Consider the following 21,924-nt stretch of genomic DNA (forward strand, 5'->3'; position numbering starts at 1 on the left):
TCTCATAGAACTGGAAGGGACCCTGAAAGGTCATCAAGTCCAGCCCCCTGCCTTCACTAGCAAGACCAAGTACTGATTTTTGCCCAGATCCCTAAGTGGCCCCCTCAAGGATTGAACTCACAACCCTGGGTTTAGCAGGCCAAAGCTCAAACCACTGAGCTATCCCTCCCCCCCTTTTACACTAATGTAAAGCCTTTTTATGTGAGCTACCTGTAATAATACAATAACAATACTTTGCAATTCTTTGACTATACTTGAACACTTACATACACAATTTATTTTTCTTTCCTCTGTCACATTCTAAGGTAAGAGGAGATTACGAAAGCCCCATACCTGTTTATAGAAATCAGTAGAAGGAGACGATCTGGATCTCTCGTGTGTGTACTGGGGCTTCTCATGCTGCTCATGGCTTGCATCAAGGATGTTATCGGCTGAATGGTACTTTCCTGAACTCCTTGGCTCTAGAGGTGTCCTCTGCTCTTTCCAGGATGCCTGATATTCTGCAAATGTTCCCAACCTCTGAGGCTGTTCAGTTTTCACCACTTTGTCTGCAGACTTGTGAGCAAGGTAATGGACATTATCTTTTGCAGCTCGTGTACTTTCAATTCCAAAAGAGGCTGCCCGAGCCCGTCTATCATACCACGACTCCTCACCCTCGTGCCCATGAGCTTTTTTATCAGGCCTCTCAGGCAGACTGTAGGGAGTTTGTTTCTGCGCAGACTTACGATATGTGGGCTTACTCGTTTCTTCAAAGAATTTCCACTTATCTGCAAAAGAGCCCAGGGCTTCGTTAGATGTATTTGGATGGCGGTGGGGATGGCAGTCATCTTCTGACACCCCCACTTCATTCATCTTCTCTGGTTCAGAGTAAGACTTCAGTTTTTGTTCTGATGTGAACCTCTTCCTAGCTCCAATGCGGGAAATATGATGAGTGCCACTCCCTGATGAGTTTGGTTTAGCCTGCATAGCCTCAAGAAAACCTGACACATCTTCAGAAACCCAAGCCAACAAGGAAGAGTTGCAATTATTTGTCTTCCGTTCTGGCGACCTGGGGAGATAATCAGCAGGGCTAGGTTCCAAGTCCCGCCGTTTGAAGGAAGTAGCCCTCAGGACCCTGGCCTGGGCCTCCTTCAGGTGATCCGTGTAGGAGCCGGTAAAAGAACTCTCTGAAGACGTGTTTAAGTTCTCCACTGAATCTGGTTTCCAGTTTTCAGTGTCCTCTTCTGTTTCGCTTGACCCTATTAAGGTAGCAGTGCTTTTGCTTTTCTGCAGCTTCGCTCGCCTCATTTGGATCTCGTTTCTCAGGGTTGTTGCAAAGCGATCACTTCTGCGTGCCTGCTTAGCTGTATGCGTATCAAATGGGGGCTGTCTATCCATTCCAGTTTCCAGGCAGTTGTCAGACTGGTTTTTCCCTTCCTGAGCTAAAGAATGCAAAATTGGGGTCTTCTGAGCAGAAATCTTACTACTCTCTTCTGGTCGCCATCTGATTTCTTTTTGGGCAGCTCTGTGTTCAGTGATAGGGACACAGCTCTTTGTACACTCCTGCTGATTGTAGCTATTGTCATTTTCCTCGAAACTGCCATCAAAGTTTTTCTTTTGACCAGGTTTTTCAGTAAAACTTGGTTTTTTAGGATCTTCCACTACAGTAGACTTAACATCCCCTCCACTGTCCACTACATAGTGACCACTCTTCTCGTGCCCTTCTAGCAAAGGCTCGACAGGTTGTTGCGGTAAATAGTATTTTGTTTTTTGGACCATCGTGACTATGGCAGGATTTTCATGTGGTCCAGGGGAAACATCAGCCCCTATTCCAGGTTTCCAACATTCATCCTTGAGCTGTAGTGGCCGTGAGCTTCCCTGCCCAGGCTGTTTTGCTGTGACACAATAATAACGACTCTGTCCAGTGTTGTCCACTTTCTGTTCAGCAGCACCGTTATTAGAAGAAGCACTGGGCATTCTGGCTTGGTTTGGACTGTAGCAGTGAAAGTGGTTGGCAGGTAGCTCTTTATTGCCACTGTAAGAGGAAACATGTCGCTGCTCTTTAGGCGAAGTTGAAGCCCTTGCATGGTGAAAGAAAGTGCTTTCATCGCTGTACTGGCGCTGGTGGTGGTAACCGTAAGCAGGCTGTGCAAACCGAACATCAGTGCTGGACAAAGAGGACTGCAGTCTGTTAGCATTTTCTGAATTATTGTTGTACCTATCACCAGCAGAGGACAAATTGTAGTCCACACTAATATCAGATTTGTAGTTGGAATTATTGACCCTCTTTCCATCTGTGCTCCTGTCACTTGCCCTAACAGGTCTTCTTGGTTGTTCTGCAGTTTCTGAGATCCAGTCCCTCCTGTGCTGAGATTGGTTCAGAACTGTAAAGTGCTGGGTGCTGGCACCCTCTGAGTACACTGAACCATGGGCCTTCTCATGGCCTTTGGTAATAGCAAAGCTGTCACTACGGAGAGGTGGAGGTGGTGGTGGAGGGGAAGATGATTTTTTATCAGGAACATGCCAGATAGGTCCAAAACTTGATCTTCCAGAACCAGAGAGCTTGGAATCAGGCTGTTCCTCCAATCTAGGGCTCTTTCTAGTCTCATATTGAATGGGAAGTGGCAAGTATCCAGGTTTGTCCTCCAGTCCACTGTTATCATTCACTAACTGGCCAGTCTTGCTGTTTCCATGCTTTGCAGTGTCCCAGGGGCCTACTTTGTACAGCATGTTCTCCGTTGAAGCAGCATCCATGTTGGACAGAGTGTGATCAGGGGTACTCGAACTAGTGGAGAAAGAGCCATAGGCGGAATCCCGCTTGCTTTGGTTCCCTACATGATCAATGCTATTGTTGGACTTTGCAGAGGAAAGCCTTCCATACTGGGATGTTTGGAGAGTGTGGTCCCAGCTGTCCATACTTCCCAGGGAACTGAATCGCTCAGATGTGCGATGCAGATTTGACTGATCCCATGAGTTTGACAGGTCATGAGAGGAGGAGCTATAACAGAAGAACATACAGTAAGTCAATATACTTACACCAATGAAGCTGATTTTAAATGGGGGTTGGTACTATCCATCCACACAGCAATTATCAGAGAGAGACATGAGCACATGTCTCCTAGTGGTTTGAGCAGGTGGAGTCAGGGCTTCATCCTTCCTCCACTATTAACACAGTGCCTGAACTTCAGCAGCTGCGTCTCAAGTTTATCTTCCTGCACAACAGGAATAATGAGGTGTAAGAAAGTCTACTTCTCCTCCCCTTCGTGTAAGATCATGTTGACATTCAAAGAAAAGTCTGACCTCCCTCCCTTCATCCCCATCTCCTGATACCAAACCCTAAAGTTTCCAATTTCTATCTCCAATACCACCACCAACCCCATTCCCTCCCTACTAAACTCTTGCCCCTTCTCCCTCTTTCTTAACTTTGCCTGTTTCCTTTACAAAACCTCACCCTTAATCCCACCTGCTTCTCCAAACACCACCCCACCCTTCACTTCTAAACCACAATGTGCTGCTTGCAACCACTGCCACAAATCCCGCTCTAACCCTGCGTGTGCTCTCTCTCTTTCAACACAAAAGGTTTCAGCTACCATCACTTTGCCAATCACTTACAAATCTATCACACCTCTTCACTCCCTACATCCCATCCTGCAACTCAGCACAGCTCTCCAACATCTCTTCCCAGGAGCTCTGCTATCAACTTCAACTTAACATGGCCAACACTCAACTCCTGGCCTTTCCTCCCTCAGAAATTCTTCCCACTCCGTCACTAGTAACACAACCACCATCCTCCCAGTCATTCAGGCCGTCAGCACTGCCCTCTCTCTTTTACTCATTCAGACTGCCCCCAAATTTTGCTGCTTCTTCCTTTATAACATTGGTTTTTGCCCATAGCTAGAATTCTTGCCAAGGCTCATGTCTCTCATCCTGGCTACTGTTATCTCCGCTCCCCGACACCCACCTCTGGTCCATACAAAACAGCTATTACGGCCATCATCCTTGCCCACTACTCTGACCACATCACTCCCTCTTTGACCCCTGTGTGACGCTGTACCCCATAATGCTTTATGGGAATATGCTTATGAATGTATATATGACATAACTGGAATATGTTCTATGCTACATATGCCATGTAACATATCTCTGTAAAGGTTATGATCTACTGAATATATTCATCCTATTTGTATGCATGTATCATTTTTGTATTCGAAGTTATTAATATTGGCTATGTATTTGTTTAATTTTAAGTAGCCTCAGTGAAGCAGTTGGTCAGCTTCCTGAGAAAAGACTATTCTCAGTAAGTGCCCAATCAAGAAACACTTAAGCTAACAATGAACTTGGAGATGCCAATCCACATCTGAGCTTTCCCAGGAATGTGACCTGGCTGGTAAGGAACTCAGTCATGCATGGACATGTGACTTGCCCATGTGACTCCAAAACTCCATCTTGGAGCTGAATTCTGGATAGGAGAGAGGAGGGGGTCTGCACCCACAAGCGAAAGTCTGTTTAAGCCCCTGGGAGACCCCTCCATTTTGTCTTCAGCTGGTTCAAGAGATATCCTTTGGGGGTGGAGAGGCTACCTGAAAGAAACTGGAACAAAGGACAGTAACCACAGGGGTGTGAGTGATTGCTGGACCCAGACTAGAAGGAGGCTAGTCTGTAAAAGAAGCTTAGTGGAACATCTCTGAGGGTGAGATTTCATCTGTAATCACTTTCTTACTGTATTAGGTTTAGACTTGCGTGTTTTATTTTATTTTGTTTGGTAATTCACTTTGTTCTGTCTGTTATCACTTTGAACCACTTAAATCCTACTTTCTGTATTTAATAAAATCACTTTTTACTTATTAATTAACCCAGAGTATGCATTAATACCTGGGGGGGCAGACAGCTGTGCATTTCTCTATCAGTGTTATAGAGGGCGAACAATTTACGAGTTTACCTTGTATAAGCTTTATACAGGGTAAAACAGATTTATTTAGGGTTTGAACCCCATTGGGAGCTGGGCATCTGAGTGTTGGAGACAGGAACACTTCTTAAGCTGTTTTCAGTTAAGCCTGCAGCTTTTAGGGGACGTGGTTCTGGGTCTGGGTTTGTAACAGGCAAGCATGTTAGGCAGGGCACTGAAGTCCTAAGCTGGCAGGGAAAACAGACTCAGAGGTAGTCAAAGTACATCAGGTGGCAGTCCTAAAGGGGGATTTTGTGATCCAACCCGTCACACCCTGATATTAGTTCTCCCTGCTTCCCCGCACTAAATTCGAGCTTTTTTCCTTGCATTCAAGGCCCTTCACAACTTCGCCCATCCCTACCTTTCCACTCGCCATTTATCACACTTTTAGAAAACCTGACCTATGAGGAAAGGATTAAAAAGCTGGGGATGTTTAGTTTTGAGGAAAGAAGACTGAGGGGGGACCTGATAACAGTCTTCATATATGTTAAGGGCTGTTGTAAAGAGGACAGTGATCAATTGTTCTCCATGTCCACTGAGGGTAGGATAAGAAGTAATGGGTAAGGGAGATTTAGCTTAGGTTTTGGGAAAACCTTTCTAATTATAAGGATAGTTAAACTCTGTAATAGGCTTCTAAAAAAGGTTGTGGAATCCCCATCACTGGAGGTTTTTAAGAACAGGTTGCACAAACACCTGTCAAGGCTGATGTAGGGTTGGACTTGATGACCTTTCAAGGTCCCTTCAAGCCCTACATTTCTATGGTTCTATGTATTATGAAGCTTATCAAGCACTTTGTGGTTCTTGGATGAAAGGCACTACAGCAGTTCAGAGGGGAGAGCAATTATACCTACATGCCTATATAGCAGATTGAAATTAACCAGACTCTGGCCAGATTCTGCAGTGCTCCTTAGAATCCCATGAGCAGCAGAGAAACTGTCAAAAACCATGCCAATTTGTAGAAATGCTTAGGAAAGCTAAGAGCAGAAGCAGAGGCAGGCACTTAAGTTATATACAGAGTAGGATGACCTAAGTAATGGAGAATAGGATAAAGTAGCAGAGACCACTGTCTTCCCTGCCTCTTCTCACAAGGCAGGAGAGCAGAGGAGGTATTCAGTAGTGGAGATCCACCCTACTTTTCAACAACAATGAAGCTGTGGATGAGGAGCAGAAGACCACCCCACCCCTTGAAGAAGCTGAGCCGCATGAGGGAAGGGGAGAAGAAGGCGGCTCCTTTTTCCTTCTAGTAGCTAGAGAGGCAGAGCATCAAACTTATCAGGCACCGCTAGTCAAAGACTGGTACAAAACAGACTGATTTCTCACACAGGCACAGCACAATGCTAGAAATTCCAGCATTGTTCCACTTCTCTAAAACTACTATATAAAGTGTCTGTAGCAAGGTTGAGACTCACCAGTGCAGCGCCTCCTGCTGGTCATCTTGGGAATTAGCTCAACTCCAGCTCCGGAGCGCCTCCTTCTGGCTGGTGTCTCGCCTGCCTTAGGCCCCGTGTCCCTGCCGGACCCCGGTGCCCCTTTCCTCAGGGTTCTGCCCCCAGCAGTACCCCCTTACTCTGGGTTTCCCCTCCCAGGGGAACCCCCAACGCTCTAAACCCACCTTGTCTCAGTGGCTACTGCCAGCCATCATCTAGCCCCTGCTCACTGGGGCAGACTGCAGTCTGTAATAGCCACTCATCATTGGCAAGGGGGTAGGACCAGCTGCCTCTGCCTATTCCCAGGGTGCACCTCTGTAGCCCCTGTACCTTTGTAAGCCTTCACCAAGGCCTGCAGCCTGGGGGTTTACTAGGCTGGAGCTCCACAGCTCCTCTTGCCCTTCCCCATCACTGCTATACTTCAGTTACCTTGCTCTCAGGCAGCTAGCCCTTCCTACTCCAGGGCTAGAGTGAGACTTCCACAGCTCCTGGCCCCCAGCCATCTTATCAGGGCCAGCTGGGCCCTGATTGAGCTGGCAACACCTGTGGTCAGCAACTCCCTCAGCTGCTCTCACTCCTTTTATCCCAGCCACAGCCCTCTCCAGGACTGTTTTTAACCCCTGTTCTGCGGGAATGGGGCAGCCACCTCACTACAGTGTCCATCAAACTTTTTGTAACACACACAGTGAAAGCTAATAATGAAATTATATATCCATTTAATGGTCACTCTTGTATAGTTTAGATACGACAGAATTCCTCTCTCTGTCAAGAAATTTAAATGGAAATGAACACCCCTCTCTAGTCCTGCGGTTTACACAGCAGTTGCTACAATGGCAAAAGAAAAATTGCCTTTGAACTTTTTTCATTTCACTCAATACGGTCAGAGGCATAAAATTAAGACATGGTGTTTAATTATACAACCAGGATGACCAAGGAAGCAAACAGCTTATGTAAAACACACAAAGATATAAACTATATCGCTTTTTCTTTTCAAACAATATTTTTAATGATAGGGCGCACTAACATATGGCTTTATATGGGGACTTTCATATTGTAAGTGTTCAAAACATTTAACTAATTAATTAGAGAGATCTTGATAGTAGTACATTAGGCAAATACAATGTTTCAAACAGAAAGTGCCTTGGACATTAGAACCTTTTTCATTGTTAAGGAATGTATGGCAGGACATTGGGGCTCCTGCTAGCTTTTATTTGTTCAGTGATAACAGCATGCTTGGCATTGATCAAAATGAAGAAGAGACACTATCCCTCTTAATTCTAATTTGCAATTCATGTGTCTAATCTGAATCCACTGCCTTCAGTTGTGAACTGTAGGTACTCAGCACCCCTCCAGATCAGGCTGTAAATAATTATTCTCTACTCTGACAAACAGAACTTTAAGTTTCATCTGGGTAGCCATCGGAGATGAGCAGAAAGCATATCAGTGTAACACCTCTGTCAAAATACATAGTAATGACTTCTAGTCTAAAGTGCTATACAACTAACATCACAACTCAGAAGTATAGCTGTAAGAATTTCTGGATATTTGTCTGGCTGCATGTGGTTTGCTGCTCTGTTCAGCAATGTAAGTGGAATGCCGCCCATGTACTATTTAAATACACAGTATAGTGCCAGGTAAGCTGAGAGGAAGCATTATCAAGAGGTTGAGAAATAGAACGTATAAAAGCCCCTCTAGCAATAAAATGTTACAATGTAAAGATGTGGGGGGAGGATCAAAATGTGCGGGATTTTCTTTAAATAAAAATTAGTATTTGTATTACTCTTTACGGGCTGAATGCAAACTATTTTTTAAAAAACAGCAGGGAACTTTTTAAAAGATCTAATTAGTTACAGCTTCATAAAACGAAATCCTAAAGTAAGGCGGTGGGGCGGGTTGTACCACAAAGTATTAAGAAAAGAAAGCTATGATGGAGAATCTACAGCAATAAAGTACAGAATCCCAAGACAGCTTTGTAACTTAGGAATGTATCCCAGAGTGATTTCCCCTAATTCCTAGCATAACTATGCTCCAAATTGGAGTTAAATTGAGAGGAAAATAACATTTTCATGAGGCTTGTTGCTAAAAGAGTGTAATTTATAAGGAGGAAATTAATAAGGTCTTGTAATCAGATCCTATCATGCTCTACTAAAAAATGAAAGAAGTTTCACGACCAAAACAAGGATGCCAGGATTTCCATTACAGGGTTGAATGAGACCTAACAAATGTAAGTATTTTAACTATAGAAAGAGACAGTCATTGACCTCTCTCTTGCTAGAAACAAACACTGAACATGTACCAGAGTGGAGATCAGATTATGGGAAGTAATTTCACTAATGAAACAGTCAATATCTTAATGTCTAAAACAAAAATGCTCTGTCTCCCCTAAGAGAGAGTTTATATTGCTTTTCAAAGAATCTTGCTTTCTAACAATACCTCTGGTATTTTTCCATTGTACTGAAGATATTAATGCATTTAGTATACCCTTCCACCTGTCCTTACAAAGATTTATGACACTAAAAAGTGGATGTTGAAAAGAAATGCACAGCAAGAAAAAAAATACCTTTCAGCTGCCTTTTATTTACATACGTACATAATGAAATATATTCCTGAACTAAATTAATATTAGCAGCTCTTCACCCACTTGTTGATATATTGGGAATTCTCAATATTATCTTCACATTTTAAAAACAGATTACAATATAAATGAAATCAAAAGATTTCCATGTTCACGGTTTAAAATCATGAACAATATGAGGCACATTATTGTTCTCTTACCGTGGGAGCTTGATACGTGCAGCTTAAACAGAAACTCACCTTGCATGATACCGGGAGTGCCAGGAAGTGCAGACATTGGTTGAGGAGAGCTGTGACGTGGCTGCCTCAGGCTGATTCTCTGTGAATTTGGTTGCATGCCAGGAGTGGGGCCTGCAGGCTAGATCATTTCTTCTGAAATGAAAGAGTTAGAGCACATACTTTTAATACAGATCTCCTAATAAGGTGACATGCAGTGAAAAACATTGGGCACCAAATCTAATTAACTTGAGAGAGACAAAACAGATGCAAAATAAGTTTAAATTACAATGTGCTATGTAATGCTCGACAAGCCAGTTTTGAAAAGATGCCAACTTGCCTTCAAAACACTTGACACACAGACAATGAAACATTAATTCAATGCAAGGTTTGTGGTTGTATTTTTAAGACAGGTAAATAAGTACCTAGAATTTATTCGGAACTTTCACTATTCAAAGGACCAGTGAGCTTTATGTCTCATTTTATAACATGGCGACTCTTGAATAAGATTTTGTAGTTTGTTGTGTAGGTGTGTATGTGGGAAGGGCTGGGGAGGAGAGAGATTAAGGACTGGAGGAAGGACAAAGCCATAAATATTTTTATTCTATCCCAGTTTGTAAGGGTGACAGAGGCCTGACTTCTAACACAAACCCAGTTCTGCTCTAGCATTCAAATGGGTCAGAGCATCCAAAATAAATTAAAGGTTAAAGCTGTGTATCTAAAGTTAAGCACCTAATCAATGGGAACTGTGGGTGTTCTGCCCCTCTGAAAGTCAGATAATTTATGCAGGGGCCTAAATATTGGTTCAGATGCATAACTTTAGTCCAAAACTTTTCACCTAAATAATTCCAGAGACCCCCTATTTACCAATCCAAATAGTAAGCCTCTAGATTTTGGTCTTCTAAAATCATCCTGTGAAACCGTTCTCAACCTTAATGCTTTCACCCCACTGTAGCTTGACAATTATTTAATGATAATAATGATAATAGTAGTAGTAAAGTCCTTGAATGGAAGTGCAAATTATTATTAATTAAGTCTTAAGTAGGTAAATATTATTGGATAAAATTTTCAAAAGTACTTTAGGTGACTCAGGAGCCAATATACCTTTTTCAAAAATGGCTTAGGCACTTTGAAGCCTAAGCCTCATTGAAAGTCAACGGGACTTTGGACAATGTTCCCTAGCAAGCATAAGTAACGTATCCAAGATCACAGAGCTGCAGCCAGAACCCAGAACTCCTGAGTCCGATCCTTTAACAGACAGACATCTTTTCCTTCCCTTATTCATCCTCTTTCTTTTAACTGGATTATAAAATAGTCACTAGATTTTAAAACAAACTAAGCTAAATATTTAACTCGGCCTCTCTCCCCCAGCGCAGAAAAATCCCTTTTTTGAGACTCTTTGTAGCAACAGACAACATGGAAGGTTGTGCCAGGTTCCTGTTAACTGCCTTCCCATATTCTCCACATACAGTACATAAAGTATTTCCACAAGGCAGCTGTAGTTTTACTGAGAGGTCCTGGGGCCACGGAGTACAACAGGGGCTCCTATAAGATTACCAGAAATCCCAGGCACTTCAGTAGGCTTTTGTTTATGTTTTTGGTGCATTTGATTTGCTGCAATGAACAGAAGCAAATTCATTCTAGTCTATTCTCTTTCCATGATGCCAGGTAGTTTCACTGCTCTCTGTCTCAGAAGCAACGTGAAGAAAGTAAGTTAAGTGGAGCTATCACACTGTCATTGCACACAAGCTCCAGGAGTGGGACTCAAGGTCTTCATCCCAGGAGCAGAAGCTCAGCCTTGTGCAGCGCGCCTCAGGACATATCAGGCATTCTCCTAGAGCAGCAGTTCTCAAACTTTAGCAACCCGAGGACACCCATTTTGATTTAAAATTTTTCATGGACCCCAAGTCCCCCACTCAGCCTCAGGCCCCGTCCCCACTCCACCCCTTCCCCCAAGGCCCCACCCCCACCCCTCTTCCCGCCCGTTCCACCCTTGCCCCTCCTCTTTCCACCTCCTCCCTTAAGTGCGCCCCATCCCCGCTCCTCCCTCTTCCTCCCAGCGCCTCCTGCACGCTGCTGAACAGCTGTTCCCCAGCATGCAGGACACGCTGAGAGGGAGGGGAAGAGGTTGATCAGCAGGGCCAGCGGCCCCAGACATGATTCCACCCCCTCCCCCGAGCCCATCCTGTCCCCGCTCCTCACCCTCCCTCCCAGCACCTCCTGCACACTGGGAAACAACTGTTCCCCGGCATGCAGGAGGCGCTGGGAGGGAGGGAGAAGAGTTGAGGGAGGGAGGGAGGGAGGAGTTTTTTATTTAGCAGCAGCCGCCAGGAATTTATTTCCTCAGTTTATTTCAGTGCTGTTGATATTGGAGAAGTAAACTACAGTTGTCTTTTAGGTAAATTCATGACACCATACCTTTAGTGCTTCAGTTCTGCCATCAGTGCAACAAAGAAGTTAAAGTCTCTATATTACGAGAAAATGAACTTTTTAACACATATGACAAGTGAAACACAAGACTAGAAAACTACCACATCACAGGTAACATTTGGTGTATGAGGAAATGGAAGTGGGAGGAGAGGACTTTCACACTGGTTTCCTCTAGGTTTGGCAAAAGGAATGAGAGATTCTGCAAAGGAGAAGGAATGGGAATGATGCACTTTGTAAAACCAGTACTGTACCTCATGGAACTTCTCAAGATCTTCGTAAGATAGCTCCTGGCCACATGAACATCATTTTCAGATGGCATTTTCTGTGCTACAATATCCACCATCACTTTCATCTTCCTGAGCAGCCAAGCAAGGAGAGGAACAGACTGGACTGAGTTGGGATATGAGGCAAACTGAGTGGAGGAGAACTTTAGGCTTTTGTTTCACATCTTTTATTGGTGTGCATACATGTGTTTTGCAAAATATTTTTTTAGCCATGGACTTGGAATTAAGTGAATCACCATATGAATAAAACAGACTAAGTGCATTATAATGGGTTATTTTTTGGGATAGAATCAGCACAGGCTTATTGTATGCTTTCACAAAAAGCATGACTAGGAATCAATATACTACAAGTAGCCAAATACCAACACTTCTTCATTGTTATATCTTTCCCTGTTCAGTTGTCTTATATTTACCACTTCCTATATTCCAAAAAGGTCTCTATAAATAAGACAAAACGTAATATGAAATTAATTGTAAAACTCTAAGTGCAAATAGATGAAAGAACTGGAAAGAAAAAGGAAGATATTAAAAATCACATTAAAAAGATGGAAAATTTTGCAGTCAACTAAAGCTGTTGGAAACACACCAGCTAGTACAATACGGCTGTATAACTCTGAGTGACAGAATGAGAGCACCTAAATCTACAATCCAGGAAACCTCTCCGGAGTTAATGGAAGCATTAATAAAAGCATTTCCTTGAGTCTCTTCCTAACAGCACTTTATATTCCATTGGGGATGGAGGGGGCATTTCCCCATGTGCTATGAACATTTTTACTTCATTAGAAAGAAGTCTCAAATTACATATTTGTAAAACAGAATTGCATTTAAATAAACTCTTCCACTCGACTTTCAGAGCAGAATCTTCCTTTTCAACTCCACGGAAGTTGTAATATGGACATAGACATTAGAATGGCAGACATCTTGAATCTCAAAAGCTCTGAGCTTAGAAATTCAGAACTAGTGTTCAGATAGTTGCCAAGAAAACACGGCTGCTGAAAATCTGATACCAGTAGAAACAGATATTCCCTAGACCAAGAACCAAAATTATTAGCTAAATTGGACCAGCAGGTTTACTTGTAAACATCACCAGTAAAAATCTCCACAATATCTGGCTACTGAATCCAAATTGTAATTTCAGATTAGTCTGAATTCAGACTAAACTTCCCAATTTAGAGTTTAGATCATTTCAATTTGTTCTTGTCTAGATGTACATGTTGTATTAGTGAGTCCATTAAAATTAAGGGGGTTGAGTCAGCTCTGACCAGAGCTAATAAGAGTAAATGCAAAGAAATCAATGGAATTACACCGGTGTAAAGTACTATTATCAATCAGATCCAAATTAGTGCCATACAGTTTGGATATATTCTATATTAAGTCAGGTGACATTCAATTAAACGGGGAATAGGGAAAACAAAAACAAATTTTTTTTTGAAAAAAGTTATTCCAAACTAAGTTCTGCCCCTTTGCTCACTTCCACAGAATACCAAGTTGTAAATTCAGCAAGACACCTTTTCACATTTAGAGTCCCAAACAAAGAAAAAATTTAGTACTAGCTAGCACAACTTCAGGGCAACCACACCTCTGTTCCCCCTCTGTGGTCCACCAAAGGCACCCACTTTAGGGTTCCGGCTTCCAGACATCACCACTCTTGGGCAGAGACAAATGCCTGTCTGCCTCCTGACTGGGGATTTTAAGGGTGCACAACTCTCTGCCTTACACTGTGAAATGCCCAGCAAACCAGACCACCTAGAAAGGCCAGAATCTGTGCTTTGCTTTCTTTCTGAGGGCTATGACCAGTGTATTGTCCACAATTATAAACAGGCTTGGCAGAATTTGATTGTTTTTGTCAACTGATAATATCAATGCTTCTTTTTAAGCATTTTTTTCAATTTTTAATTATTTAAATTTTCACAGTTGTGCAAAATTATAGGTGTGGGGGGTCAGACAACAGGGTGGATCAGACAATAATTATTAATGTAGACATTGAGAGTCAAAAAATTAAAGCTTTATAACCATTAAAACACAGCTTGTCAATTTCACATGTCAAAATATACGAAGTAAATATCCTTAATCCTAAATCAAACTCTAATATGTTCTTAAGCAGCATTTTTCTTACTTTGCCTATCTGTACATTTCTATTATTATTGATGAAAATATTTTTCCTTCAGTTTGTGTTTGTATGGTTACATCAACATACACCAATAAAAATCTAATCCTTCCAAACCTAGTTATAAATTACCATACAACTCCTTTTAAGCAAGCAGATTTATTCTTAGGGTAAAGGTATTACAGAGAAAACGTATTAAAACAATAAAAGAACCTATATGCATACTAAAAAGCTTACCAGAGGTCACCCCAATTCCAACCTAGGGTTCTCTTAGGTTTTAGTCCTTCAAAATCTACAAATGGGTTTTCCCCACACTTCATTTGTTTTAGATCCAGAAACAAGACTGGGCAGACCAGCCAGTTTTTTATAGTGCTTGGGGCTTTGATCTTTGTGTTCTGTAACAGGGAATCAGCAAACAATGACCATCTCCTCAGTGCTAAGCTTCAAAAGGCTGGGCTTCTGCATAACCAGAGTTAGGGAATGTGCATTAAACTCTGCCTAGGGATTTTCCAAGAAATCCACTTATTGACCCAAAAGTCCATACTTGTCTGGCACATTTTCAACACAGGCTTTTGAATTCCCAGATCTTACATCTGTCATATCGCCTTGCTATAGAAGTTACATACAATCCCAGCCCACAATAACACATAAATGTAATACAATAAAGTATTTTAAGGATACTGTAGGAAATTGCTGTATCTATTATGCCAAACTAAAAGGCTACTACCAGGATTTATGTTAATACCTTATTCTACTTCTTGTGTGAACCAACAAAGGAACTAATGCCTGTCTGCTGACTCATGCTTACTATGTAACACTCAAGTGAAGTTGCAAATCTGTCAGTTTAAAAAAAGAATCAGTTATCTAAAACAGGCTATGCAATGTTTCTAAAAATGTCAGTCAAGCAATGAAAGACAAGTTTTCCAAGTTAATCATTTAGTTACTGTTCAGATCTCCAGTCAAACTGTTTCCTTTCTCCAGTGCTGGTGCTGACATACTCACATTGGCCATACTGAACCAGCACAGGTTGACCTAGCACAGGAATAAGTTTATGAACTAAAAAAGTTTGATAGAGTACTCAGTTACTATGGGGTTTTAACTTAAAAATCCTACCACTTGAAAGGAGATTTCACATAGAAGTAGTGAACTGGATGGAGTTGGGAAGGAAAGTTGGGAATATCTGTATCTCTATTCTCTGCAAAGTTACACTCTGTTCAGTTTTTACCAGGATTTATGTTAATACCTTATTCTACTTCTTGTGTGAACCAACAAAGGAACTAATGCCTGTCTGCTGACTCATGCTTACTATGTAACACTCAAGTGAAGTTGCAAATCTGTCAGTTTAAAAAAAGAATCAGTTATCTAAAACAGGCTATGCAATGTTTCTAAAAGTGTCAGTCAAGCAATGAAAGACAAGTTTTCCAAGTTAATCATTTAGTTACTGTTCAGATCTCCAGTCAAACTGTTTCCTTTCTCCAGTGCTGGTGCTGACATACTCACATTGGCCATACTGAACCAGCACAGGTTGACCTAGCACAGGAATAAGTTTATGAACTAAAAAAGTTTGATAGAGTACTCAGTTACTATGGGGTTTTAACTTAAAAATCCTACCACTTGAAAGGAGATTTCACATAGAAGTAGTGAACTGGATGGAGTTGGGAAGGAAAGTTGGGAATATCTGTATCTCTATTCTCTGCAAAGTTACACTCTGTTCAGTTTTTAATTTATGTATTTATTTTTATTTTAGAAAGAGGTGGAATTCCTGTATCAGTTACAAGTAGAGTGCATAAAGATATCTTTAGCTAAGGCTGCACAAGCATTTGCACTGTGAAAGGTCTTCTTCAGCTGCTTATAATGTTGCCAAACTTTAATAATTTTGGCTGAAATTTGTCACGCTTGTCAGTCGATAAACTAATTATTTTGGTGTGTGTTTGTTTTCTAAGAAAAGTCTAAGGAAAAATGGTTCAGACATTTTCAAGAACTCATGGAGTGTGTGGGGAGGGAACCACACAGTATTATAAAAGAAAATCTGAAATTAAAAACAAAAACAAAACAAACCCCCACCCCAAAACCCAAGAGACCCAGTTTAATCACCTTAGAAGAAGGAATGAGAAACTTGACATAGGAGGAGAAGTTTAAAGTACTAAATTCACCCAGACTACAGAAAAGCTGTCATTGTAACCATCTACAAATACATATAAAGAAATAATTAGGGGACATTAATACTATTAAGATCACTTTTCATGATACTTAATTTCTTTTTTTTTATCAAGGCAAATAATCCCTCTTTTCAGTTTTGTTACAAGGCAGAGATCTCCAGCAGCTTTTGAAGTGAAATTCCTCCCTCTGCTGGCTTTTAGACATCAGTAACATATTCTAAAGTGTGTGCTCTCAAAGGGTCACATTATTCACCATTCTAGCACATCCTTGCCTGTGTGACAGTCCCAGTAAAGCCAGCACAATGGAATTATATCATGTACAATCAGAGAGAGAAAACACAATTCTTATACAGGGAGAATATGACTGACTGCTATTATCCCTCTGCAAAATATAACCAACAGTGATATTCTTTACCTTTCCAAACTAGGAATGTAAATATTGATTAAAAAGTTAACCATAAACGATTAAAATTATATCATTTAACTGGTTAACTGATTAAAGGGAGAGGGGCTGGGGCTGCTCTGGCCAGCTGGCGGGGCTGGGGCTGCTCCAGTTGGCCTGGGGCTGGGGGTTAATGGTTAGGGTGGGTTAACAGTAAGCCTAATGCAGTTAACTGTTTAATATTTTACATCCCTATTCCAAACTGCCCCTGCTCAATGTATGTTTCTAATGCAGACTCTTAACCTTTCCTCCCGCAATCATGACATCAATACCAGGTCACTCATTCCATCTGCCACCCTAAAAAGATCATCTTTTCCCTCATATGACCATATGTCTCGGAATTCTATATGCCTCATTTCACCACACTTCCCTCATGAAAATCTATAATAAATAACAATTTGTTTAAAATAAAAGTTCATTATGCCATATATGGCCGCACAGGTGTTGGCATTCACTACATTTGAATGTTAATATAATATTTAATATAGATGTCTATTAGATAGATAAATCTATCAGTAAGTATCATGTATACATTGCTATTTAAAATATCAGGCCTGATCCAGTGCCATTGTAAATACATGAAAAAGACTTCAATTGGATTCCATTAGCACTAGTTTCAGGCCATAAAGAACTGCACATTCTTCAATGTTATATATCAGTGGTGGGCAACCTGTGGCCCATCAGGGTAATCTGATTGCAGGCCACGAGACATTTTGCTGACGCTGACTGCGAACCGTGGACACTCGGAGCTGCGGGGGGCCATGCCTGCAGATGGTCAACATCAGCAAAATGTCTCATGGCCCGCAATCAGATTACTCTGATGGGCTGCAGGTTGCCCACCACTGTTATATATTCAGTAAATTTCTGAATTAAAATAGCTGTGGTAATTAGGTTTATCTTTGCAAGCAGAATGGCTAGAAACATCTTTAAATAAGCTTAGGTTCTGCAGAAAATTTTGAACCTCAAATTTGAAAACCACTGAGTTTAGAGTGTCAGAAACTATTCTAGAATTCTGGAAGTTATCTGTGTCAGTTCCTTTCAGTATTAACAGGAGAGCCTCTATATTTGAAGTGTTAGAAACTACTGAACTTAGGCCTGGTCTACACTGGGTGGGGGGGATGGAGGGGTAGGGATCGACCTAAGATACGCAACTTCAGCTACGAGAATAGCGTAGCTGAAGTCAACGTATCTTAGGTCGACTTATGGCGCGGGGTCGACTGCCGCCGCTCCCCCTAAGACGTATCTTAGGTCGACTCTGCTTCTGCCTCTCGCCGCGGTGGAGTACAGGAGTCGACGGCAGAGCGATCGGGGATCGATTTATTGCGTCTACACTAGACGTGATAAATTGATCCCCGATAGATCGATCACTACTCGCCGATCCAGCGTTCTGTACTAGTGACCTGTTCTCTTCATTATTTACTACTCCACCAACTTTTGTGTCATCTACAAACTTTAACAGTGATGATTTTATGTTTTCTTACAGGTCATTGATAAAAATGTGAAATAGTGTTAGGCTAGGAACTAATCCCTGCAGGACCCCACTAGAAACACACCTGCTCGATCATGATTCCACATTTACAGTTACTGTTTGAGACCTATCAATTAGCCAACTTTTAATCCACTTAATGTGTGCTATGTTAATTTATATCTTTCTAGTTTTTTTATTCAAAATGTGGTGTGGTATCAAGTTAACGTCTTAGAGAAGTCTAAGCATATTACACCAACATTATTAACTTTATCAACCAATCTTGTAATCTCATAAAAAAAAAGACATCAAGTTAGTTTGACAGTATCCATTTTCCATAAATCCAATTTGACTGGCATTAATTATCCTCCTGTTACGCTTTATTGAGTCCCATATCAGTTACTCCACTATCTTGCCTAGGATCAGTATCAGACTAACAGGCCTATAATTACCCAGGCCATCCTGTTTACAGTTTTTAAATATTGGCACAACATTAACTTTCTTCCAGTCTTCTGGAACTTCTCTGATGTTATTGAAACTCAACATAAATGGTCCAGCAAGCTCCTCAACCAGCTCTTTTAAAATTCTTGTCACAGCTCGGAATTTGTTGTAGTTCTGCAGAAGGTCCTACCTGTGCATGATGGACTATCTTGAACCCTGTCTACATCAGGATTTTTCCTTGGTTTCAACAACTGATAGCCAGCCACCGGGTTGTAACTGCACTAGTGGGTCCACCAAGGGTACTCAAGGAAAGCTACAAATTGTAAAATGGAGTTTAGCCCTGTTTTAAGTGCTGAAGTCAATTGGAATTAAGTATGTGCTTAAAGAAGTTTAAGTGTTGTCCCAAACAGAGACAGACTTAATCATGCGCTTAAATGCTTTCCTGAATTAGGGCCACTATACATGTTTAGAGTACCTAAATATAACCCACTATTTTCATTTTACGAAGCAGACATAAGATTTCATAAATTTAGGATGATAGAAAAGTTAACATTGCATTTCCTATCCCCATGTAAACTCCCAACAGATAATTTCATACAGACAGATGGGTGTTCTCTCCTCTCAAAATGTACTAATTTGTCAAAAATAACCATCCTGGCAAACACACACAAACTCATTCTCTGCTGGAATGTTTTATAAGCCTGTATATCCCCCCCTTCCCCCAAAAAGGGATCCTTATAAACATTTGCCTTTTCATTTTCACAGTTCATCAGCCTCTTGTGCTCAGTGCATGAAAACACAATGGTAGATGAGCCCATATAATACAATTACAAGTGCACGAATAAATCTATAGTAAATAATTACCAACTCACTTATTCCCGCACTCGACCTCAGAGATGGGACTTTTAGCTTTGGTTTTCTTGGTAAGAAGAGATGTATTTATTGACAAGGAACTTAGCTTGGAGAACAGAGATGTCCTCCAACTTTCCTCCAAAACTGTTCCTTCCCCACTCACCATTTGCATAAACAACCTCACCCTCATCCCTGTCCCAGAGGCACACAACTAGAACTGGTTAATTTTTTTTTTTTCTTCACACAAAAAGCTTTTGACAAAAGATGGCTTTTTAACCAAATCCAACATTTTTGTGTAAAATATCTCATCTGATCACCATTTTTCAATTTTTGAAACAAAGCTTTTGTTTTTGTCATCTAAAGAAAAAAGTTTTTTGATTTTCAGTGTTTTGTTAGCCCTCCCCTACTACTTCTCCTCTCTTCTGTGGAAAAAGGAGAAAAAAAGTATTAAAAGGGAAAGAAAGTGCCTGTGTGGAGGAAGATGAAAATTCTCCCGTTTTCTCTCCCTTTTTTACTTCTCCTCACCCTTTTCTAACGAAAAAACAGTAAAAGGGGGGAGGGTTTGAAACAAAGAAATAAACAAACAAAAAAAGAAAAAAGAAAAAAAAATCTAAAACCACAGTGAAAGTTTTCATTGTGAAAGAGGTCTTTTTTGTTTCATTTTGAATTTTCTCGTCAAAAATTTCCACAATACATTTTGAAGGGAACAAAAATGTCACTTTCTTCATAACATTTCACTGAAATTAATAGGGAAGTTTCAACCAGTCCTACTCCATATGCTGCTGCTTTCTCCTCCCCAATATATCCCAAATATGCCCACTGCTCTCCATTCCCACCATAAAAAACTTTTTCTAGTTTTATACCTCAGCTGCTGCAACCACCTGTGTCTGGTCTTCCCGTCATTACTGTGCCTCTCCTACAATCTGCTCAGCACAGTTTTGATCATCTCTCACCATACAATCTCTTCATTGTTTCTACAGCATCACAAATCATATTTAAGGTCTCTGTTCTCCCTTTCAAGTCTCTACAGTGTAACCCCAGGCAACCTCTGTTCTTGTCTCCTTCTGCATCCCTAAATGCTCTCTTCACTCAGCCCACACTGAATGCATTTACATGCCTTCTATGAGTAGATATACACTTGCAGAGACACGTAAAGTACAGACACTGCATGCCCAGCTAGCAAAGGTACCAATGTCAGTGTGGACAGTGAAGCACCACTTAGGTGAATAAAGACATGCCATAACCCTAGGATATATACCCTAGATGGCTCTCTACATGCCCAAGCATTGACTCCCACGTTTACACTGCTATTTCTGCAGTGTATACCTTGCTGTCTCAGCCCTGCCAGAGCCTTTCACTGCCACAGGAAGCTATGTACCCCACTGAGGACACAGCCTACCTTTCACTGCTGCATGTAGCTCCACGTAACTCACGTGCCACCGCAAGTGTAGACAAGGCCTGCGAGTCCTTTTAACATGCCAACTTTCATGACTTCTTTCAGGCAGACGCCTATCTATGTCTACCTCTCCCTTCCTGACCCTATCTACTATGCCTCCACTCACACGTCCTTTAAAATCCCTCTTCGAAAAGGAATCTTGTAAATGATTATTTTCAATACAGACATTAAACTTATGCCTTTTCTTGCTATCAGCTCTGTGTGGGTAGAACACTCCTGGACTTTAAAGGGGCTCTGGGCAAGCACGGGGGAGTGTCTGGGTGAAACTCATCCCAATATCAGAGCTTTAGATTTTAAATTCGTTGGTGGGGGGGACTGCACCTTCACTTTTTGACAGGGGTGGAATTGGGCAGTGATTCAGTGAACTGGCACTTCTTTTAGGAAGCTTCCATCTTGTGCTCCAGACTCTAAGGCCTGATCTACTCTAGGAATTTACTTTGGTAGAGCTACGTCTCTCGGGGTGTGAAAAATCCACACCAGTAAGGGCTTGTCTTCACTACCCGCCGGATCGGCGGGTAGCAATCGATCTATTGGGGATCGACTTATTGCGTCTAGTGAAGACACGATAAAATCGATCCCCGATGGCTCTGCCGTCGACTCCAGAAATCCACCGCGGCAAGAGGCGGAAGCGGAGTCGGCGGCGCGGCAGCGGTCGACTCGCCGCCGTCCTCATAGCCAGGTAAGTCGACCTAAAATACGCAACTTCAGCTACGCTATTCACGTACCTGAAGTTGCGTATCTTAGGTCGACCCCCCCCCCCCCGTAGTGTAGACCTAGCCTGAGAGACGTAGCTATACCAACCTAACCCTGGTATACACAGCTCTAGGTCAATGGAAGAATTCCTCAGTCAACCTAGCTACCACCGCTTGGGGAAGTGGATTACCTATGCGCCGGGGAGAATCCCTCCTGTCGGCGTAGGCAGTGTCTACATTGAAGCACTATAGTGGCGTGGTTGCAGAGGCACAGCTGTGCTGTTGTTGTGCTTTAAGTGTTTTGCTTACCAAAAAAAAAAAAAAGATTTAATTCTTGAGCCTTTATGGCTGTGAAAACAACCTTAAAAATGAGAACAAAAGGTAAAGCAAGGCGCTTTCATCTGCCTGAGTCTGTAGATAGTCTGAAACTATAGGTCAGAGAGAGAGAGAGAGAG

General features: G+C 41.7%; 1 protein-coding gene across 2 annotated transcripts in view; it reads right to left on the reverse strand.

Moving 5' to 3' along the window:
- Window positions 1-21,924, reverse strand: part of SHROOM2 (shroom family member 2) — a 182,713-nt gene that overhangs the window by 50,028 nt on the left and 110,761 nt on the right. The window contains exons 3-5 of one of the 2 annotated variants that reach the window (XM_065422369.1): window positions 11,823-11,927; window positions 9,166-9,297; window positions 334-2,977 (exon numbers count right to left, since the gene is read on the reverse strand). In XM_065422369.1, coding sequence (XP_065278441.1) covers window positions 334-2,977; window positions 9,166-9,297; window positions 11,823-11,927 — 2,881 coding nt within the window. The remainder of the gene's footprint in view (window positions 1-333; window positions 2,978-9,165; window positions 9,298-11,822; window positions 11,928-21,924) is intronic. The other variant, XM_065422377.1, reaches the window with a different exon arrangement.

The sequence above is a fragment of the Emys orbicularis genome, chromosome 1 (genome assembly GCF_028017835.1).
Source record: "Emys orbicularis isolate rEmyOrb1 chromosome 1, rEmyOrb1.hap1, whole genome shotgun sequence".
Classification (NCBI taxonomy): domain Eukaryota; kingdom Metazoa; phylum Chordata; order Testudines; family Emydidae; genus Emys; species Emys orbicularis.